Source organism: Nelusetta ayraudi, unplaced genomic scaffold, assembly GCF_046127955.1.
Source record: "Nelusetta ayraudi isolate G7.1 ecotype Tasmania unplaced genomic scaffold, CSIRO-AGI_Nayr_v1 ptg000117l, whole genome shotgun sequence".
Taxonomy (NCBI): Eukaryota; Metazoa; Chordata; class Actinopteri; order Tetraodontiformes; family Monacanthidae; genus Nelusetta; species Nelusetta ayraudi.
Window position 1 is genome coordinate 160,001 of NW_027466167.1, and position 16,491 is coordinate 176,491.

At 55.2% G+C, this 16,491-nt stretch overlaps 1 protein-coding gene across 8 annotated transcripts in view; it reads left to right on the top strand.

Annotated features, from left to right (window-relative positions):
- The window catches only part of dctn1b (dynactin 1b), a 24,273-nt gene extending 8,164 nt beyond the window's left edge, over positions 1-16,109 (top strand). For 2 of the 8 annotated variants that reach the window (XM_076049513.1, XM_076049509.1), the window contains exons 5-26: positions 2,940-2,960; positions 3,452-3,628; positions 4,441-4,638; positions 4,718-4,922; positions 5,013-5,091; positions 5,351-5,510; positions 5,597-5,701; positions 6,235-6,549; positions 6,996-7,148; positions 7,344-7,504; positions 7,674-7,842; positions 7,938-8,006; positions 8,890-9,102; positions 9,209-9,370; positions 10,015-10,275; positions 10,360-10,502; positions 10,594-10,763; positions 14,304-14,434; positions 14,518-14,704; positions 15,254-15,327; positions 15,413-15,502; positions 15,590-16,109. In XM_076049513.1, coding sequence (XP_075905628.1) covers positions 2,940-2,960; positions 3,452-3,628; positions 4,441-4,638; positions 4,718-4,922; positions 5,013-5,091; positions 5,351-5,510; positions 5,597-5,701; positions 6,235-6,549; positions 6,996-7,148; positions 7,344-7,504; positions 7,674-7,842; positions 7,938-8,006; positions 8,890-9,102; positions 9,209-9,370; positions 10,015-10,275; positions 10,360-10,502; positions 10,594-10,763; positions 14,304-14,434; positions 14,518-14,704; positions 15,254-15,327; positions 15,413-15,502; positions 15,590-15,727 — 3,381 coding nt within the window. In that variant the 3' untranslated portion in view covers positions 15,728-16,109. Of the gene's footprint in view, positions 1-1,603; positions 1,910-2,939; positions 2,961-3,451; positions 3,629-4,440; positions 4,639-4,717; positions 4,923-5,012; positions 5,092-5,350; positions 5,511-5,596; positions 5,702-6,234; positions 6,550-6,995; positions 7,149-7,343; positions 7,505-7,673; positions 7,843-7,937; positions 8,007-8,889; positions 9,103-9,208; positions 9,371-10,014; positions 10,276-10,359; positions 10,503-10,593; positions 10,764-10,887; positions 11,061-14,303; positions 14,435-14,517; positions 14,705-15,253; positions 15,328-15,412; positions 15,503-15,589 lie in introns of those variants that run through there. The other 6 variants (XM_076049514.1, XM_076049515.1, XM_076049510.1 and 3 more) reach the window with 6 other exon arrangements.
- Positions 16,110-16,491: the final 382 nt, after the last annotated feature.

Genomic DNA, 16,491 nt, shown 5'->3' on the forward strand with positions numbered 1-16,491 from the left:
TGATTATTTTTTTGATGCTTTATGAAAAAAAAAACCGTGCACATTAATGACGCGTCTTGGATTCGTCCTCGAAACGTGTGAAGAGGACGTCCGAGGGGAACTCGCGCCGCGACACGACACGCAGCATCTGCTGAGCCTCAGTCGTCGCAGAAATCGCTGTTATTTTAATTCAAACTGTGTCGCGTTTCAACATGGCAACCTAGAAAAGACAGGAACGCGTTGGCTCCCCGGAATGACAGCGCATTCTGCCGCCTTAACTGGAGATCTTCTGCCACCTGCTGGCTGCTTGTTGTTGTTGTTGGTTTGTTTTTTTTGCTGCCTGGGCCTGCTGAGTCACACTACTGAGGTGAACGGATCAGCACGACTGGACTCACGATCGAACTCTGTGTGCTGAGACGGAGAGAATTATGGGAAATCTGAGGCCCTTGCACCAAATCCTGGAAAACCAGAATGGAACGGTGTGGTTTTTTTCCTGTATGTTTTTTTTTTTTTTTTTGAGCCTCACATTATTAACGGAGCCGTGATCATAATCGCCCAGTCCCTCTTTTCAACCTGCCCCAGTCAGCTGATTGGTTTCACCCCCGCTGCTGTAATTTCACCTCCTTCCTGTCCTGTCCAGTCAGGGGCGGCAACTCGATACGTCTCAGGCCGTCCCATCATCCCCTCTGTCCGTCCGTCCGTCCGTCCTCCCGCTGGAGGATGATCTGATTCGCCCTCGTTCCTCGTTCCTTCCTCCGTGTCCGCTCGAACTCCCTCATCAGCGTTTCAGCTTCCCCAGGCTGAATCCATCCTGGTCCCCCTGCCGGGCCGAGTGGAGCCGAGGACGAGGACGAGGACGAGGTCTCGGCAGAGTTCGGCGGCTCTCGGCTCGCTAACGAGGGAGAGTCGTGACTGATCCAGTTACTGTCTGATATATATATATATATTTATTTATTTAAAAAAAAAACACTGTCTAATTCCAGATATTTTAGCGCTGCCAGATATCTCATACTTTTTGCTGTGAAATCCTTCTTTCAGTCAGCCAGGACACAGTTTAATACAGTCAATATTTTTGAATAATAATAATAGTAACGGGTCATAGTCCGGTTGCAACGATACTGTGTGGAGTAAAACAGCCAACAGGTAACTGTCAGGAAGAAACAAACCCCGCTGACGTGAAAGAAACAAAGCTGTGATTCAGAGCTGCTTCGTTTTCCTCCACAGCTCCGCTCTCCCTCCCCCCCCCTGCTCCCCGCTAACCTCTCGCTCCAGCCACCTACCCCCCCCCCCCTCCCCCGCCTGTCTGTCTTTAGGGGATGTGGTCGCCAGCAGCAGCCAGACACACAGAGAGAGGGAGGGAGGGAGGGAGGAAGGGGAGGAGGGGGCACAGTGATGTAATGTAGGAGCTCAGCATCAGAGGGGCTGACCAATCAGGACGAAGCAAAGCTAGTGGGAGAGAGGGAGGGAGGGAGGAGGGGAGGGGAGAGGAGGCGAGGCGAGGCGTAGCCTCTGAGCGTCAGGTCGGAGGAGGAAGCCGGAGTGGAAATCCAGGCAGGAAAAGAGACGAAGGAGGAGAGCGAGGACACAGTGATCTCTGGAAAGAGGAGGAGGAGGAGGAGGAGGAGGAGGAGGAGGAGGAGGAGGAGGGAGACGAGGGAGCCGAGGACGGAGGGAACAATTCCCCAAAGCGCTTTTGGCCATTTGCACGGCTGCAGCCTCCCGACCGTCCGTCCGTCCGTCTGTCCGTCCGTCTGACCTGAAGCCGAGCATCTTTATCACCTTCTGTGTGTGTGTGTCTGTGTGTTTCCGTGGTGACCGTCTGTCTCTGTGTCTCTGTGTGTCTGCGTGTCTGTGTGTGTTCTCTTTCTCCTCTTCCTCTTCTTCCTCTTCTTCGGCAAATATGATGAGACAGACACCTGCACCCCGGAAGGTACACAACTCCTGTCATTGTCATGCCTGAAGAGAGTGTTGCTGTGTGATGATGATGATGATGATGATGATGATGATGATGATGATGTCTGAAGTTCATCTGCAGCTTCCTTCCTTCCTTCCTTCCTCCCATCATCACCATTTTTTTCCAACTCCCAGGGCAGTTCTGTTGTCACCTCCACGTGTGTTTTGCGGTACTTTGTTGTGCGTTTCTCCAGAGCCCAGTTGCGTTGACGCTGTTCCTCGTCCAGGCGGAGCTTCTTGTCACACGCTCAATTTTTTTTTTTTTTTTTTTCCTCCCTGGAAGTAGTTGGCGGCGTTGAAACGTTGCCAGGGACATTTCATTTTTTTTTTTTTTTTTTTTTTTGATTGGCTCTGATTGGCTCCGCCTCTGATCCCGAAAACAACCATCACGAGTCGGAACGGCCAGGACGAGCAGAAGAAGAAGAAGAAGATCCACCTGTTGTGACGGGAACAAAACATCACTTCAAGTTTTTAGCCTCGTGAGAAAAATGAGACTTTTTTTCCTCGTGGATTTGGACCAATCAGAGGTCCGCTGGTGGCTTCCTGTCGCCGTCCCCGCCTTGGGGCTGACTGACAGGAAGGAGCCCAGTTTGATAGTGAAGATCTCAACTTCACACCACCGTTCACGCTTCAGATCAGCTGTTGCCGGAGCGCCGGCAGTCTCTTCGTGTTTGACGTCCGATCGGCTGCCGGTCGGAGGCACAATGGGGCCGTTGATGTCCTGGCCGGCGGCGGTACCGCTCGCTCCGCCAGGTCACATGGGTGGCGGTCTGCCCGGGGGAGAGAGGGAGGGTGGGTGAGGGGGGGGGGCGTGGTGCTCAGCGGGCGGGTTTCCGGGTTTCGGCCTTCGTCCATCGTTTCACCTTTTTCTGTAAATGACATTTTTCTTTTCCAGGGTGGAATGAACCAATCAGTGACCTCTGCTGTTTGTTTCCCTTCCTTCCTCCCTTCCTTCCTTCCTCCCTTCCTTCCTTCCTTTCTTCCTTCTTTTTCCTCTTCTTCCTCAGACCACGGCCAGAAGGCCAAAGGTGAGCTCCGTCCTCCTAGTCTCCTGTGTGTGTGTGTGTGTGTGTGTGTGTGTGTGTGTGTGTGTGTGTGTGTGTGTGTGTGTGTGTGTGTGTGTGTGTGTGTGTGTGTGTGTGTGTGTGTGTGTGTGTGTGAAAGACAGAGAACAAAAATCATCTTTTCTCTACTTTAGAAAAACAATATTTTTCTCAGACCACATTTTTCCCCATCCTGGAACATTTTTCATTCCGATCAGTTTTCTGTCATTTCCATCGGTCATCCTCAGTTCTGTTCTCAGCGTTTCCTGTTTCTCTTCTCTTCCATTCAAATCGTCTCGTCTGCTTCTTGATTCATACTATTTTCAACATGCTGCTTTGTTTTGTTTTTTTTGTCTGCGTGTGTTTTTGTTTGACGTCTGACTGACTGGTGGAGCGGAGTCTGGTTGAGTTGGAGGTTCAGATCTCCATGTCCCCCCCCACCCGCCTCCCCAGCTGACTGTCCCCTCTGTGTGCAGCAGGCTGGCCGCCCTGCAGGCAGCGGTGGGAAGGGCGCAGCCTCTGGCTCGGCCTCGGCCTCGGCGGGGGAGATGAGCAGCAGTGAGGCCAGCACGCCGGCCCAGACCCCCCTGGCAGCCCCGGTCATCCCCACCCTGCCCTCCCCCGGGAACCGCCCACCCGCCGGCCCCAGCAAGGTCAGTGGCCACTGACCCCCCTCACTCCAGACCAGTCCGTCTCCTCTGCAGCAGCATGTCCGGGGTTCAGGTCCTGGGTTTAGTTCCTTTGCTCAGTTCCTGGGTTCAGGTCTTTGGTTCAGGTCCTGGGTTCATGTTCTGGGTTCAGGTCCGGGGTTCCGGTCCTGGGTTTAGTTCCTTTGCTCAGTTCCTGGGTTCCAGTTACTCCTACAGGTCCTAGGTTCAGGTTTTGGGGTTCGTGTTCTGGGTTCAGGTCTGGGATTCAGGTCCTGGACTAAGGTCCTGGCTTCAGTCGGTGGCTTCAGGTCCAGGGTTGAGGTTCAGGGTTAAGGTCCAGGGTTCAGGTCCTTGGTTGAGGACCTGGGTTCAAAACCTGGGTTCAGTTGTTGGGTTCAAGCCCCGTGTTCAGAACCTGTGTTCCGGTCCTGGGTTCAGGTCCCGGGTTGAGTTCCTGGGTTTGGGTCCTGGTTGTGGTCATCGGGTTGTTGCTGTGCTCTGTTCTGCTGCCAACAGCTGATGTGCTGAAGTTGCGTCACACGCGACGTTACTTGATGACAGCTTGTCTGAGTGTCCCGCCTCTGTGAGGCGGCTGTCGGGTCGAGTCATGTCTCAGGAAGCTGAGAAGGTCAGAACCGGAGGCAGCTGCTCTCAGACTGCAAGGGAAGCTCAGCTTCCACTCAAATGTCAGAAAATCCGTGGTCAAAGATGAACCGCTGTGTGTACAGTTGATGCACTGAATGTGCCATGGAAGGCGTTCGTCTTTTGCTCAGAATCCTTTGTTCACCCCCTCTCTGCTCTGCTCTGGTGCGCAGGAGGAGGAGATGCTGCGCGGCCAGGTGAAGGACCTGGAGGAGAAGCTGGAGACGCTGAAGGTGAAGCGGAGCGAGGACAAGGCCAAGCTGAAGGAGCTGGAGAAGCACAAGATCCAGCTGGAGCAGCTGCAGGAGTGGAGGAGCAAGATGCAGGAGCAGCAGGCCGACCTGCAGAAGCACCTCAAGGAGGCCAAGAGGGTAAAGGTCACCACAGGTCACCTCCTGAGGTAGCTCAGGAGCTGCTGCTGACTTTGGGTGTGTGTGTGTGTGTTTGCAGGAGGCCAGGGAGGCCCTGGAGGCTAAAGAGCGCTATGTGGAGGAGATGTCGGACACGGCGGACGCCATCGAGATGGCCACGCTGGACAAGGAGATGGCGGAGGAGCGGGCCGAGTCCCTGCAGCTGGAGGTGGACTCGCTCAAGGAGAAGGTGGACGAGCTCACAGTGGACCTGGAGATCCTCAAGCACGAGATCGAGGAGAAAGGTGCCGCCGTTCACCCTGTGACCTCCTGACCTCCAGCCGGTCGGGGCTCAGTTGGAGCTCAGCTGAGTTTCTCCCCCTGGTTCCTCGCAGGTTCTGACGGCGCTGCCTCCAGCTACCACGTCAAGCAGCTGGAGGAGCAGAACGGGCGGCTGAAGGAAGCTCTGGTCAGGTAGGCAGTTCATTCCACCCCATTGGTCGGGTCTAGAGGAACAGTCGTAACTGCATCTCCTCGAACAAGATGACCTGAGGTAGACCTCCTGCCTGGACGTACACAGAAGTCCAGCTGGTTAAAGATTCTGTGCTGAGATGATAAGTCGTTGGACGTGTTTGGACTTCGATGAGTCTTTAGAGCTTCTGTGGTGACGTTTGAGGTTTGAGGTATAAATTTCTACTCTTCTACTCTACTCCCCCCCCCTCCCCCCTTCCAGGATGCGCGACCTGTCGTCGTCGGAGAAGCAGGAACACGTGAAGCTGCAGAAGCAGATGGAGAAGAAGAACACGGAGCTGGACACGCTGAGGGGCCAGAAGGAGAAGCTGCAGGAGGAGATGGCGGCCGGAGAGAAGACCATCGACGAGCTGAAGGAGCAGGTCGGTCACGTGACCTCCGGCTGGCCTCCAACCGGCCTCCGGGAACACGCTCTGAAGGCGGGGCGGGGGGGTGGGGCTCGTTGCAGGTGGACGCCGCCCTGGGCGCCGAGGAGATGGTGGAGACGCTGACGGAGAGGAACCTGGACCTGGAGGAGAAGGTCCGAGAGCTGCGGGAGACGGTCAGCGACCTGGTGAGTGACCAGAGTCGCCACTTGTGGGCGGAGCCTTTGCCCTGTCAAGTCCGTCAATCCACTTGTATTCGTACGGCGCTGAATCGCAACTAAAGGCGTCTCCAAGAGAAAACGAAAGTGAACCCTCCAGAGCAGCAGGGGGCGACGGTGGCCAGGAAAAAAACTTCCCCAGGGGAAGAAACCTGTTGCAGATCCAGATAGATAGATGGATAGAGTAGTTAGAAAAAGATAAAGAGATAGATATAAAGAGATAGATAGATAGACAAAGTAGTCAGAGTGGCAGACAGACTAGAGTGAGTTGCAGAATAAACAACCAAATATGTACAAAGCTCTCAACCATGAAAGTATACCCAAGTATACAATATATAAATATAAACATGTATATGTATAAATGTTATTGTATATACCTTTAATTATTATAACATTTAAATAGACTTCAATATAGAACAGTGAACTGTTTTTCACTGTACCAAAAAGCTTGATGCTGATTGGCTGCTGCCCCCCACCCCACCCCTCACCAACTCCTCCTCCAGGAAGCCATCAACGAGATGAACGACGAGCTGCAGGAGAACGCCCGGGAGACGGAGCTGGAGCTGCGCGAGATGCTGGACCTGGGCGCCGGCAGGGAGCGGGAGGCCGAGCGGCGGGTGGAGGCGGCGCAGGAGACGGTGGCCGACTACCAGCTGACCATCGACAAGTACCGCCAGCTCACCGCCCACCTGCAGGAGCTCAACAGGGAGCTGACCAGCCAGCAGGAGGCGTCGGCCGAGCTGCAGCAGCAGCAGCCGCCGCCCGCCGAGATGTTCGACTTCAAGATCAAGTTCGCCGAGACCAAAGCCTACGCCAAGGTCAGTGTGGCTCCACCCACCAGCGCCGCCACGGCGGGGCCTGAGTCAGCCGTGTGTGTGTTTATTGGCTTACTGAACAAGGGTCCCCATCGGTTTTCACAGGACGTCTTCACGAGACGTTACAATGATTACAAATCAAAATGGGTCAAAAAATATTCACCAACGTTAAAAGCAGAAATAAAAACAAAGAAATTCAATGAATAAATAACCCAAATCCTTATCCTAATATTTGCTGCTGTCACCAGATCTATATCCACCTACGAACAAACTTATAAGATTAATCTAAGATTAATCTCTCGTAATTTTACATAAGAGCCATTTGAATATATATTTCAACTGTGTGTGTGTGTGTGTGTGTGTGTGTGTGTGTGTGTGTGTGTGTGTGTGTGTGTGTGTGTGTGTGTGTGTGTGTGTGTGTGTGTGTGTGTGTGTGTGTGTGTGTCCAGGCCATGGAGATGGAGCTGAGGAAGATGGAGGTGTCGCAGGCCAACCGCCACGTCTCGCTGCTCACCTCCTTCATGCCCGAGTCCTTCCTGCGGCACGGCGGCGACCACGACGGCATCCTGGTGCTGCTGCTCATCCCCAGGCTGGTGTGCAAGGTGAGCAGCTGCTGCAGCTACTGCAGGGAACACCGCCCCCTACCTGCCACACACAGGGAACACTGCCCCCTACCTGCCACACACTGTGTGTGTCTGTGTCTGTGTGTGTGATAGATAGATAAATATACTTTGTTGATGCCTAACTGTGTGCGTGTGCGTGTGTGTGTGTGTGTGTGTGTGTGTGTGCTCCCGCAGGCCGAGCTGATCAGCCGCCAGGCTCGGGAGAAGTTTGATCTGAACGAGACGTGTGTGCAGCGGACGGGGCTGCGAGGAGCTCTGGGGGAGCAGCTGAGCTTCGCCGGGGGTCTGGTCTACTCGCTGAGCCTCCTGCAGGCCACCCTGCACAAATATGAACAGTGAGACCCAAAGAGGCCTTTTCTGTACTGCTTCAGTAGCCTCACACCTGCCGCAATCCTGTGTGTGTGTGTGTGTGTGTGTGTGTGTGTGTGTGTGTGTGTGTGTGTGTGTGTGTGTGTGTGTGTGTGTGTGTGTGTGTGTGTGTGTGTGTGTGTGTGTGTGTGTCAGGGCTCTTTCTCAGTGCAGCGTGGACGTCTACAAGAAGATCGGCTCTCTGTACCCGGAGATGAGCGTCCACGAGCGCTCGCTGGACTTCCTCATCGAGCTGCTGCACAAGGACCAGCTGGACGAGACCGTCAACGTGGAGCTGCTCACCAAGGCCATCAAGTACTATCAGGTTGAACACACAAACCCACGTGCAGCGACGTTGCCCATGGTTTCAGGACCTCCCGTTGTCGACCGTGTCAACGCAACTCCTCCCTTTCCCTGCAGCACCTGTACAGCATCCACCTGGCGGAGCAGAATGAGGACTGCACCACGCAGCTGGCCGACCACATCCGGGTGAGTCAGAGTCAGAACCAGAGTCAGAACCAGAACCAGAGTCAGAGTCAGAATCACAACCAGAGTCAGAACCAGAGTCAGAGTCAGAGTTGGAACCAGAACCAAAATAAAAGTCAAAATCACAGGCAGAACCAGAGTCAGAATCAGAGTCAGAACCAGAGTCGGAGTCAGAACCAAAATGAGAACCAAAATTAAAGTCAGAATCAGAACCAGAACCAGAACCAGAATCAGAACCAGAGTCAGAGTTGGAACCAGAACCAAAATAAAAGTCAAAATCACAGTCAGAACCAGAGTCGGAGTCAGAATCAGAGTCAGAGTCGGAACCAGAACCAAAATGAGAACCAAAATTAAAGTCAGAATCAGAACCAGAACCAGAACCAGAATCAAAGCATTGTGGAGCGTTTTATGTCTCTGGGGTGTGAGTGAAAGGATGGCACTGAACTCTGGCTGATGGAAAAAAAAACAAGTGTTTAATCTCGTAAGAGGATCAAGGGCGTCCAAGACAAGTGGTCAGTGTGGTCAGTGTGTGTGTCTGACAGTTGTTCACCGAGCTTCAGGAGTACAAGTCTTTTATACCACGGAGTAAACATGAGCATATAATGGTAAGATACCTTTAATTTGTAATGTAACTTGTCCTCAGGGATCCTCAGGAAATGTCCCGAAAAGGGATTTTTTTTTTCCACCAAAAGAGTCGGAGTCAGAACCAACATCAAAGTCTGAATCAGAACCAGAATCAGAATCAGGTCTTGTCAGGGACTAATAATGAGTCAATAGTTATATAAAAAAAAAGAAAAAAAAATGGTAAAAAAAAAAAAAAATGATGAGGCTCGTGCATTTCAGCTGCCACCTGTCCCCCCCCCGCACCCCCCTTCTGCTGCTGCAGTTTACCCAGAGTGCCCTGGACTGCATGGCGGTGGAGGTGGGCCGCCTGCGGGCCTTCCTGCACGCCGGCCAGGAGAAGGCCGACCTGGCCGTGCTGCTGCACGACCTGGAGACGTCCTGCAGCGATGTCAGGCAGTTCTGCAAGAAGATCCGCCGCAGGATGCCCGGAACCGACGCTCCGGGGATCCCGGCGGCGCTCGGCTTCGGCCCGCAGGTAACCGTAGGGACCGGGTTAGTGTGTGTGTGTGTGTGTGCAGAAAGGTTGCGACATCTCTCACCTGTTGGCCCCGCCCCCCCCCCCTCCTCCCCTCCCTCCGCAGGTGTCAGACACACTCTCCGACTGCAGGAAGCACCTGACCTGGGTGGTGGCCGTGCTGCAGGAAGTGGCGGCCGCCGGCGCTCAGATGATGTCGCCGCTGGGCGAGCAGGAGGGTCTGAGCGCCGCCAAGCTGGAGGACGTGGCGTTCAAGGCCGGCGAGCAGGTGCACGCGTTTGGGGGTGGGGGGCGGAGTTACAGGATACAGTCGCACACAATATTTCCTCAGGGGTTGAAAATGTTTCTAAATGTTTGTACTTTAACAGGCTGAGATCATTTTGTTATTTACAATCCAAGTTGTACCAATATTATCATTTGTATTTTTTTGTATTTTTTGGAGTTGATCTTTAAAAAAAAAAATTTTTTTTTTTTTTTTTGAGCCATTTTCGTTTTGGTGAGCCGCCTCATAGGAGGAGTCAAAAACATGAACAAAAGCAGTTCAAACAGAATATCTGTCTCTGAAGCCCCACGGTATTGAAGTACGCAGTGCTGTGTATTGAAATGACTCTCGAGCTATTTTAGGACTTACTGACCATTAATATCATTTCTTCAAGTTCGGCAGGCCGAATTAAAAAGCTCACTGGGCCGCATGTGGCTCCTGGGCCATAGTTTGTCCATACCAACAGTTTTCACAGAAGACTTTCCTCCAGTTCTGACCCGCTGGACCTCGTTGCTATGACTTGGGAGTGTGTTAAGGGGGTTAACATGAGGTCGAAAGAGGCATAGGGAAGAACAACAACAATAATAATTTTTTTTCTGGCTCAGCCCCCCCCAAAAAATATTTCCTAACTCCTCCCCCTCCTCCTCCAGATCTACGGCTCCCAGGGCGCCAACCCCTACGAGTGTTTACGGCAGTCCTGCAACGTCGTCATAGCGACCATGAACAAGATGGCCACCGCCATGCAGGAGGGCGAGTACGACTCCGACAAGGCCCAGGGCAAGGCCCCCCCGCCCGTGGACGTGCGTGCGGCGGCGCTCCGGGCCGAGATCACCGACGCCGAGGGCCTGGGCCTGAAGCTGGAGGACAGGGAGACGGTCATCAAAGAGCTGAAGAAGTCCCTCAAGATCAAGGTGGGGCGGGGACGGGAGGCGGGGACGAGAGGTGTAGCCGCCGCCGCCGCCACCACCGCGGTAATGCTTCCCTTTGGCCTGCAGGGGGAGGAGCTGAGCGAGGCCAACGTCCGCCTCAGTCTGCTGGAGAAGAAGCTGGACAGCTCGTCCCGGGACGCCGACGAGCGGGTGGAGAAGATCCAGACCCGGCTGGACGAGGCCCAGACGCTGCTGAAGAAGAAGGAGAAGTGAGTAGCAGTACCGCACCCGGGGGGGCAGGTGGCGCCACATCTCCCCAACTGCCTGTCTGTCTGTCTGTCTGTCTGTCTGTCTGCGCAGGGAGTTCGAGGAGACGATGGACGCCCTGCAGGCCGACATCGACCAGCTGGAGTCGGAGAAGGTGGAGCTAAAGCAGCGGCTCAGCAGCCAATCAAAGATGAGCGTGGACGGAGCGCTGCGAGGGGCGGGCCCGTCAGGAATCGCCTCCATCGTCGGCGGGATAGCAGGAGGTGAGTCAGCGGGGGGGAAATAAAAACAACTAAAAGCAGCTGTGTTTGGAAGAACTTCCTGTCTGATTTGACTCCGCCCACTTGTTCCCCCGCCTCTAATCTCACGCCGGCGTCGAACCCGCAGACGATCAGAAAGGTACCTGAGCTGCATGTCGCTGCTGCCAGTGTGGTGAATGCATGTTGAAGTCTGAACACGCAAATGGACAAAACCTGGACAAAGATGTTGAAGTCGCCTGCAGGTGTCGAGGTCTCTCACTCTCTCTCACTCTCCCTCTCTCTCCCTCTCGCTCTCGCTCTCTCTCACTTTCTCTCGCTCTTGCTCTCTCTCTCTCTCTGTCTGTCTCCCTCGTTCTCTCTCGCCCTCTCCCTCGCTCTCTCCCTCGCTCCCTCGTTCTCTCTCGCTCTCTCCCTCTCTCGCTCCCTCGTTCTCTCTCGCTCTCTCCCTCCCTCGTTCTCTCTCTCGCTCCCTCGTTCTCTCTCTCCCTCTCTCGCTCCCTCGTTCTCTCTCTCGCTCCCTCGTTCTCTCTCTCTCTCTCCCTCGTTCTCCCTCCCTCTCTCGCTCTCTCCCTCGTTCTCCCTCTCTCGCTCTCGCCCTCTCCCTCGCTCTCTCTCTCGCCCTCTCCCTCGCTCCCTCGTTCTCTCTCGCTCCCTCGTTCTCTCTCGCTCTCTCCCTCTCTCGCTCCCTCGTTCTCTCTCTCGCTCCCTCGTTCTCTCTCTCCCTCTCTCGCTCCCTCGTTCTCTCTCTCTCTCCCTCGTTCTCTCTCTCCCTCGTTCTCCCTCCCTCTCTCGCTCTCTCCCTCGTTCTCGCTCTCGCCCTCTCCCTCGCTCTCTCTCTCTCCCTCGTTCTCCCTCTCTCGCTCTCTCCCTCCCTCTCTCGCCCTCTCCCTCGCTCGTTCTCGCTCTCTCTCTCGCTCGTTCTCCCTCTCTCTCTCGCTCGTTCTCCCTCTCTCTCTCCCTCGTTCTCCCACTCTCGCCCTCTCCCTCGCTCTCTCTCTCTCTCTCGCTCTCTCTCTCGCGCTCTCTTTCTCTCTCTCTCTCTCCCTCGTTCTCCCTCTCTCTGTCTCCCTCGTTCTCCCTCGCTCTCTCTCTCGTCCTCTCCCTCGTTCTCTCCCTCTCTCGCTCCCTCTCTCGCTCTCTCCCTCGTTCTCCCTCTCTCGCCCTCTCTTGCTCTTTCGCTCTCTCTCTTTCTCTCTCCCACTCTCTCTTCCTCGTTCTCCCTCTCTCGCCCTCTCCCTCGTTCTCTCGCTCTTGCTCTCTCTCTGTCTCCCTCGTTCTCTCTCGCCCTCTCCCTCTCTCGCGCTCTCTTTCTCTCTCTCCCTCTCTCTGTCTCCCTCGTTCTCTCTCGCCATCTCCCTCGTTCTCTCTCCCTCTCTCTGTCTCCCTCGTTCTCTCCCTCCCTCGTTCTCCCTCTCCCTCTCTCGCTCTCTTTCGCTCTCCCTCTCTCTCCCTCGTTCTCCCTCTCTCTCTCCCTCGTTCTCCCTCTCTCTCTCCCTCGTTCTCCCTCCCTCTCGCTCTCTCTCTCCCTCGTTCTCTCCCTCTCCCTCGTTCTCTCTCGTTCTCCCTCTCCCTCTTTCTCTCCCTCTCTCGCACTCTCTCTCCCTCGTTCTCTCGCTCGCTCTCCCTCGTTCTCTCGCTCCCTCGCTCTCTCTCCCTCGTTCTCTCTCTCGCTCTCTCTCCCTCGCTCTCTCCCTCGCGCTCTCTCTCGCTCTCTCCCTCTCTCGCTCCCTCGTTCTCTCCCTCTCTCGCTCCCTCGTTCTCTCTCTCTCTTTCCCTCTCTCTCCCTCGTTCTCCCTCGCTCTCTCTCTCGTCCTCTCCCTCGCTCTCTCCCTCTCTCGCTCCCTCGTTCTCTCCCTCTCTCGTTCTCTCTCTCTCTTTCCCTCTCTCTCCCTCGTTCTCCCTCTCTCTGTCTCCCTCGCTCTCTCCCTCCCTCTCTCGCTCTCTCTCTTTCTCGCTCTCTCCCTCGTTCTCCCTCTCTCGCCCTCTCTCGCTCTTTCGCTCTCTTTCTCTCTTCCTCGTTCTCCCTCTCTCGCCCTCTCCCTCGTTCTCCCTCTCTCGCCCTCTCCCTCGTTCTCTCGCTCTTGCTCTCTCTCTCTCTCGCGCTCTCTTTCTCTCTCTCTCGCTCTCTCTCCCTCGTTCTCCCTCTCTGTCTCCCTCGTTCTCCCTCTCTCTGTCTCCCTCGTTCTCTCTCGCCCTCTCCCTCGCTCTCTCTCGCGCTCTCTTTCTCTCTCTCCCTCTCTCTGTCTCCCTCGTTCTCTCTCGCCATCTCCCTCGCTCTCTCTCTCCCTCGCTCCCTCGTTCTCTCTCCCTCTCTCTGTCTCCCTCGTTCTCTCCCTCCCTCTCTCTCTCTCCCCCTCTCCCTCTCTCGCTCTCTTTCTCTCTCCCTCTTTCTCCCTCGTTCTCCCTCTCTCTCTCCCTCGTTCTCCCTCCCTCTCGCTCTCTCTCTCCCTCGTTCTCCCTCTCTCTCTCCCTCGTTCTCCCTCCCTCTCGCTCTCTCTCTCCCTCGTTCTCTCCCTCTCCCTCGTTCTCGCTCTCTCTCTCCCTCGTTCTCTCCCTCTCTCTCTCTCTCGTTCTCCCTCTCCCTCTTTCTCTCCCTCTCTCGCACTCTCTCTCCCTCTCGCTCTCCCTCGTTCTCGCTCTCCCTCGTTCTCTCGCTCCCTCGCTCTCTCTCCCTCGTTCTCTCGCTCCCTCGCGCTCTCTCCCTCGTTCTCTCTCTCGCTCTCTCTCCCTCGCTCTCTCCCTCGCGCTCTCTCTCCCCCGCTCTCTCTCCCTCCCTCTCTCTCCCGCTCTCTCTCCCTCCCTCTCTCCCTCCCTCTCTCGCCCTCTCCCTCGCTCTCTCTCTCTCCCTCGTTCTCCCTCTCTCTCTCTCTCCCTCTCCCTCGTTCTCTCTCTCTCTCCCTCGTTCTCTCTCTCTCTCCCTCGTTCTCTCTCTCTCTTTCTCTCTCTCGCTCTCTCTCCCTCGTTCTCCCTCTCTCTGTCTCCCTCGTTCTCTCTCTCCCTCTCTCCCTCCCTCGTTCTCTCCCTCCCTCTCCCCCTCGTTCTCTCGCTCTCTCTCTCGCTCTCTCTCTCTCCCTCGTTCTCTCTCTCGCTCTCTCTCGCTCCCTCGCTCTCTCTCTCTCCCTCTCTCTCGCTCCCTCGCCCTCTCGTTCTCTCTCTCTCTCTCGCTCCCTCGCCCTCTCGTTCTCTCTCTCTCTCTCGCGCTCTCCCTCGTTCTCTCTCTCTCTCTCGCGCTCTCCCTCGTTCTCTCTCTCTCTCGTTCTCTCTCGTTCTCTCTCTCGTTCTCTCTCGTTCTCTCTCTCTCTCTCTCGTTCTCTCTCGTTCTCTCTCTCTCTCTCTCGTTCTCTCTCGTTCTCTCTCGTTCTCTCTCTCTCTCTCTCGTTCTCTCTCGTTCTCTCTCTCGTTCTCTCTCTCTCTCTCTCGTTCTCTCTCGTTCTCTCTCTCTCTCGTTCTCTCTCTCTCTCGTTCTCTCGTTCTCTCTCTCTCTCTCTCTCGTTCTCTCTCTCTCTCTCTCTCTCTCTCGTTCTCTCTCTCTCTCACCTGCAGCCAGTGTGGTGTGTGGAGGCGGTGGCGGCATCATTGGGGTCCAGGTGGTGGACTCTCCTCTGCTGACTCAGCAGATCGAAGCCCAGCGGCTCTGCATCAAACACCTGAAGAACGAGAACAACCGGCTCAAGGTACAAACTGACGACAGACAGGCGCCCCCCGGTGGTGACGGGGAAAAAAAACCCTCAAGAGTTTTCTACTGCGCCCCCTGCAGGCGGAGAAGATGCGAACGCAGCTCGCCGCCCTGCCGCCTCTGCACGTCACCAAGCTTCCCTCCAGGGACGGCGGCCGCCCCGAGGTGCTCTCCGGCGCCCTCTACCGCAAGACGGACCAACTCCTGGAGACCCTGCTGCAGATGAGCGCCAACGTCAAGGTGGTGGACGTCACGGGGAAATCACCCGGTACGCAGACGTCGCTACGCATGATAATAATTCACCTCCAAAGTCCAACGTGATTCAGAGCTTGCAGTCATAGTTGGTTAGTCAGACTTAGTTCAGTCCTTCAGGCTCTCACGAGTGCTCATCCAATCACAGGTCGGCGTACGGCACGAGCAACGGCATCGTGCGCACTCGAGATCGCAGTTGACGGTGGTGCGTTCGCAAACAGTGCACAATGTTGACTCTGCTGGCCTCAAGCAGACAACACAAGTTAGCTGAAATATGGCCGTCATTTACCGTCATTTACAACAGTGGAAGCAACGCAACCAAGTACGAAAACAGACAATGGAGAAAACTTTAATATCATACTGTATTTATGGGGAAAAAAGTAGCTTTTCTAAGTATGTTTAGGGCCAGCAGTCAAGGCCTTGCTGGCCCTATTTTTATTTATTTTTATATTTTTAGTTTTTCATAGACTCCACAATGGAATGTTATTTTTTCAGACCAATTAAGTGCCATTGGATAACTCGGGACTCCTACCTGCGACTGAGCGTCCGCTTGTTTGTCCTGCAGTGACACCTAGTGCTCAGCTGCTGGAACAGACGGCCAGGCTGCAGTCCCTCAGCGACACCCTGAGCAGGCTGAAGGTAAGAACCCCGCCACTCGAGTCTCGCGTGTGACTTTGGAGGAGATTCCCTCCGCTAACGGTGGCGCTGACTCCCCGCGGTGCAGGACGAGGTGGCCGAGCACGTGGTCCACCAGCAGCCCGGAGCCAGGGTCTCCTCGGACTTCGCCACCTTCCCCTCCACGCTGTTTGTGAAGGTGACGCGTGCACAAACGTCGCTCACGAACCGGCAGCGTCTCTCACCCCGTCTCACCCGTCTGCTGCTGCTGCTCTGTGTCTTGCAGGCCAAAGAGGAGCGGCAGGGCGACCCGGTGCTGGTGGGCCGGGTCATGGTGTCGTGCCCCCGCGGCCACGAGCAGGTCCACCGCCTGGTGCTGCCGCACACTCAGCTGCAGAGGGTCCACAACCTGCTGCGCACCTGAGCCTCCAGCCCGGACGACTCGCCGGCGCCACCTGCTGGATGAAGAGAGGGAGGCATTGTCCGCGCCGTCGTAGTTTATCGTTCTTTAACGTTTCTTCTTAACAGAGCGTTTATTAATTTATTGATGACTGGGATAGTCTTTATTTTCCGTAAGCGTTGCGTTATTTCCATTCACTTACATTTGAAACTAAAAAAAAAAAGAAAAAAAAAAAATCTTCAGTGATCAACAATTAGCACAGAACGCAACGGTGACAATGTGCTGCTAACTTGTATCGGTGTTTGTTATGGATTCTCACCTGATCGATGGGGGCGAGGCTGCGTGTTTTGTGACTCCGCCCCTGCTGGCCAGTCTGAACCGGTACGGCGTCTCGCTCCCAGAAAACCCGGCCCGGTGTTGTTCAGTGTCTCTATAACTGTTGCTGCTGCTGTGATGACCCGTTTGTTGCTGCCTGATCCTCAGAAAGGGAACCAAGGATTTCCGTTCATTAATTGAAATGAAGGATTTTTGTTGTTTTGTTTTTTTGTTTGCACTGAGCAGCCTGGAAACGACCTGCCCGCTGCAGCTGATTCACCAACTCTTCGGTTCCAGGCGGCGCTGAAAGGTTTTTCTTGACTCGTCTTACCCGCTGTGATCCGCCCCCCCCCCGCCGCTGTCGGAGCCTTAAACCTGCAAAGCCTTGTGGGTAATCGACCGGCCTCGTTTCCCCTCCCTCCTGCTACAGTCGTGACCGGCGTCCCCGCCAAAGAATCCTCCTTTTCTCGCCG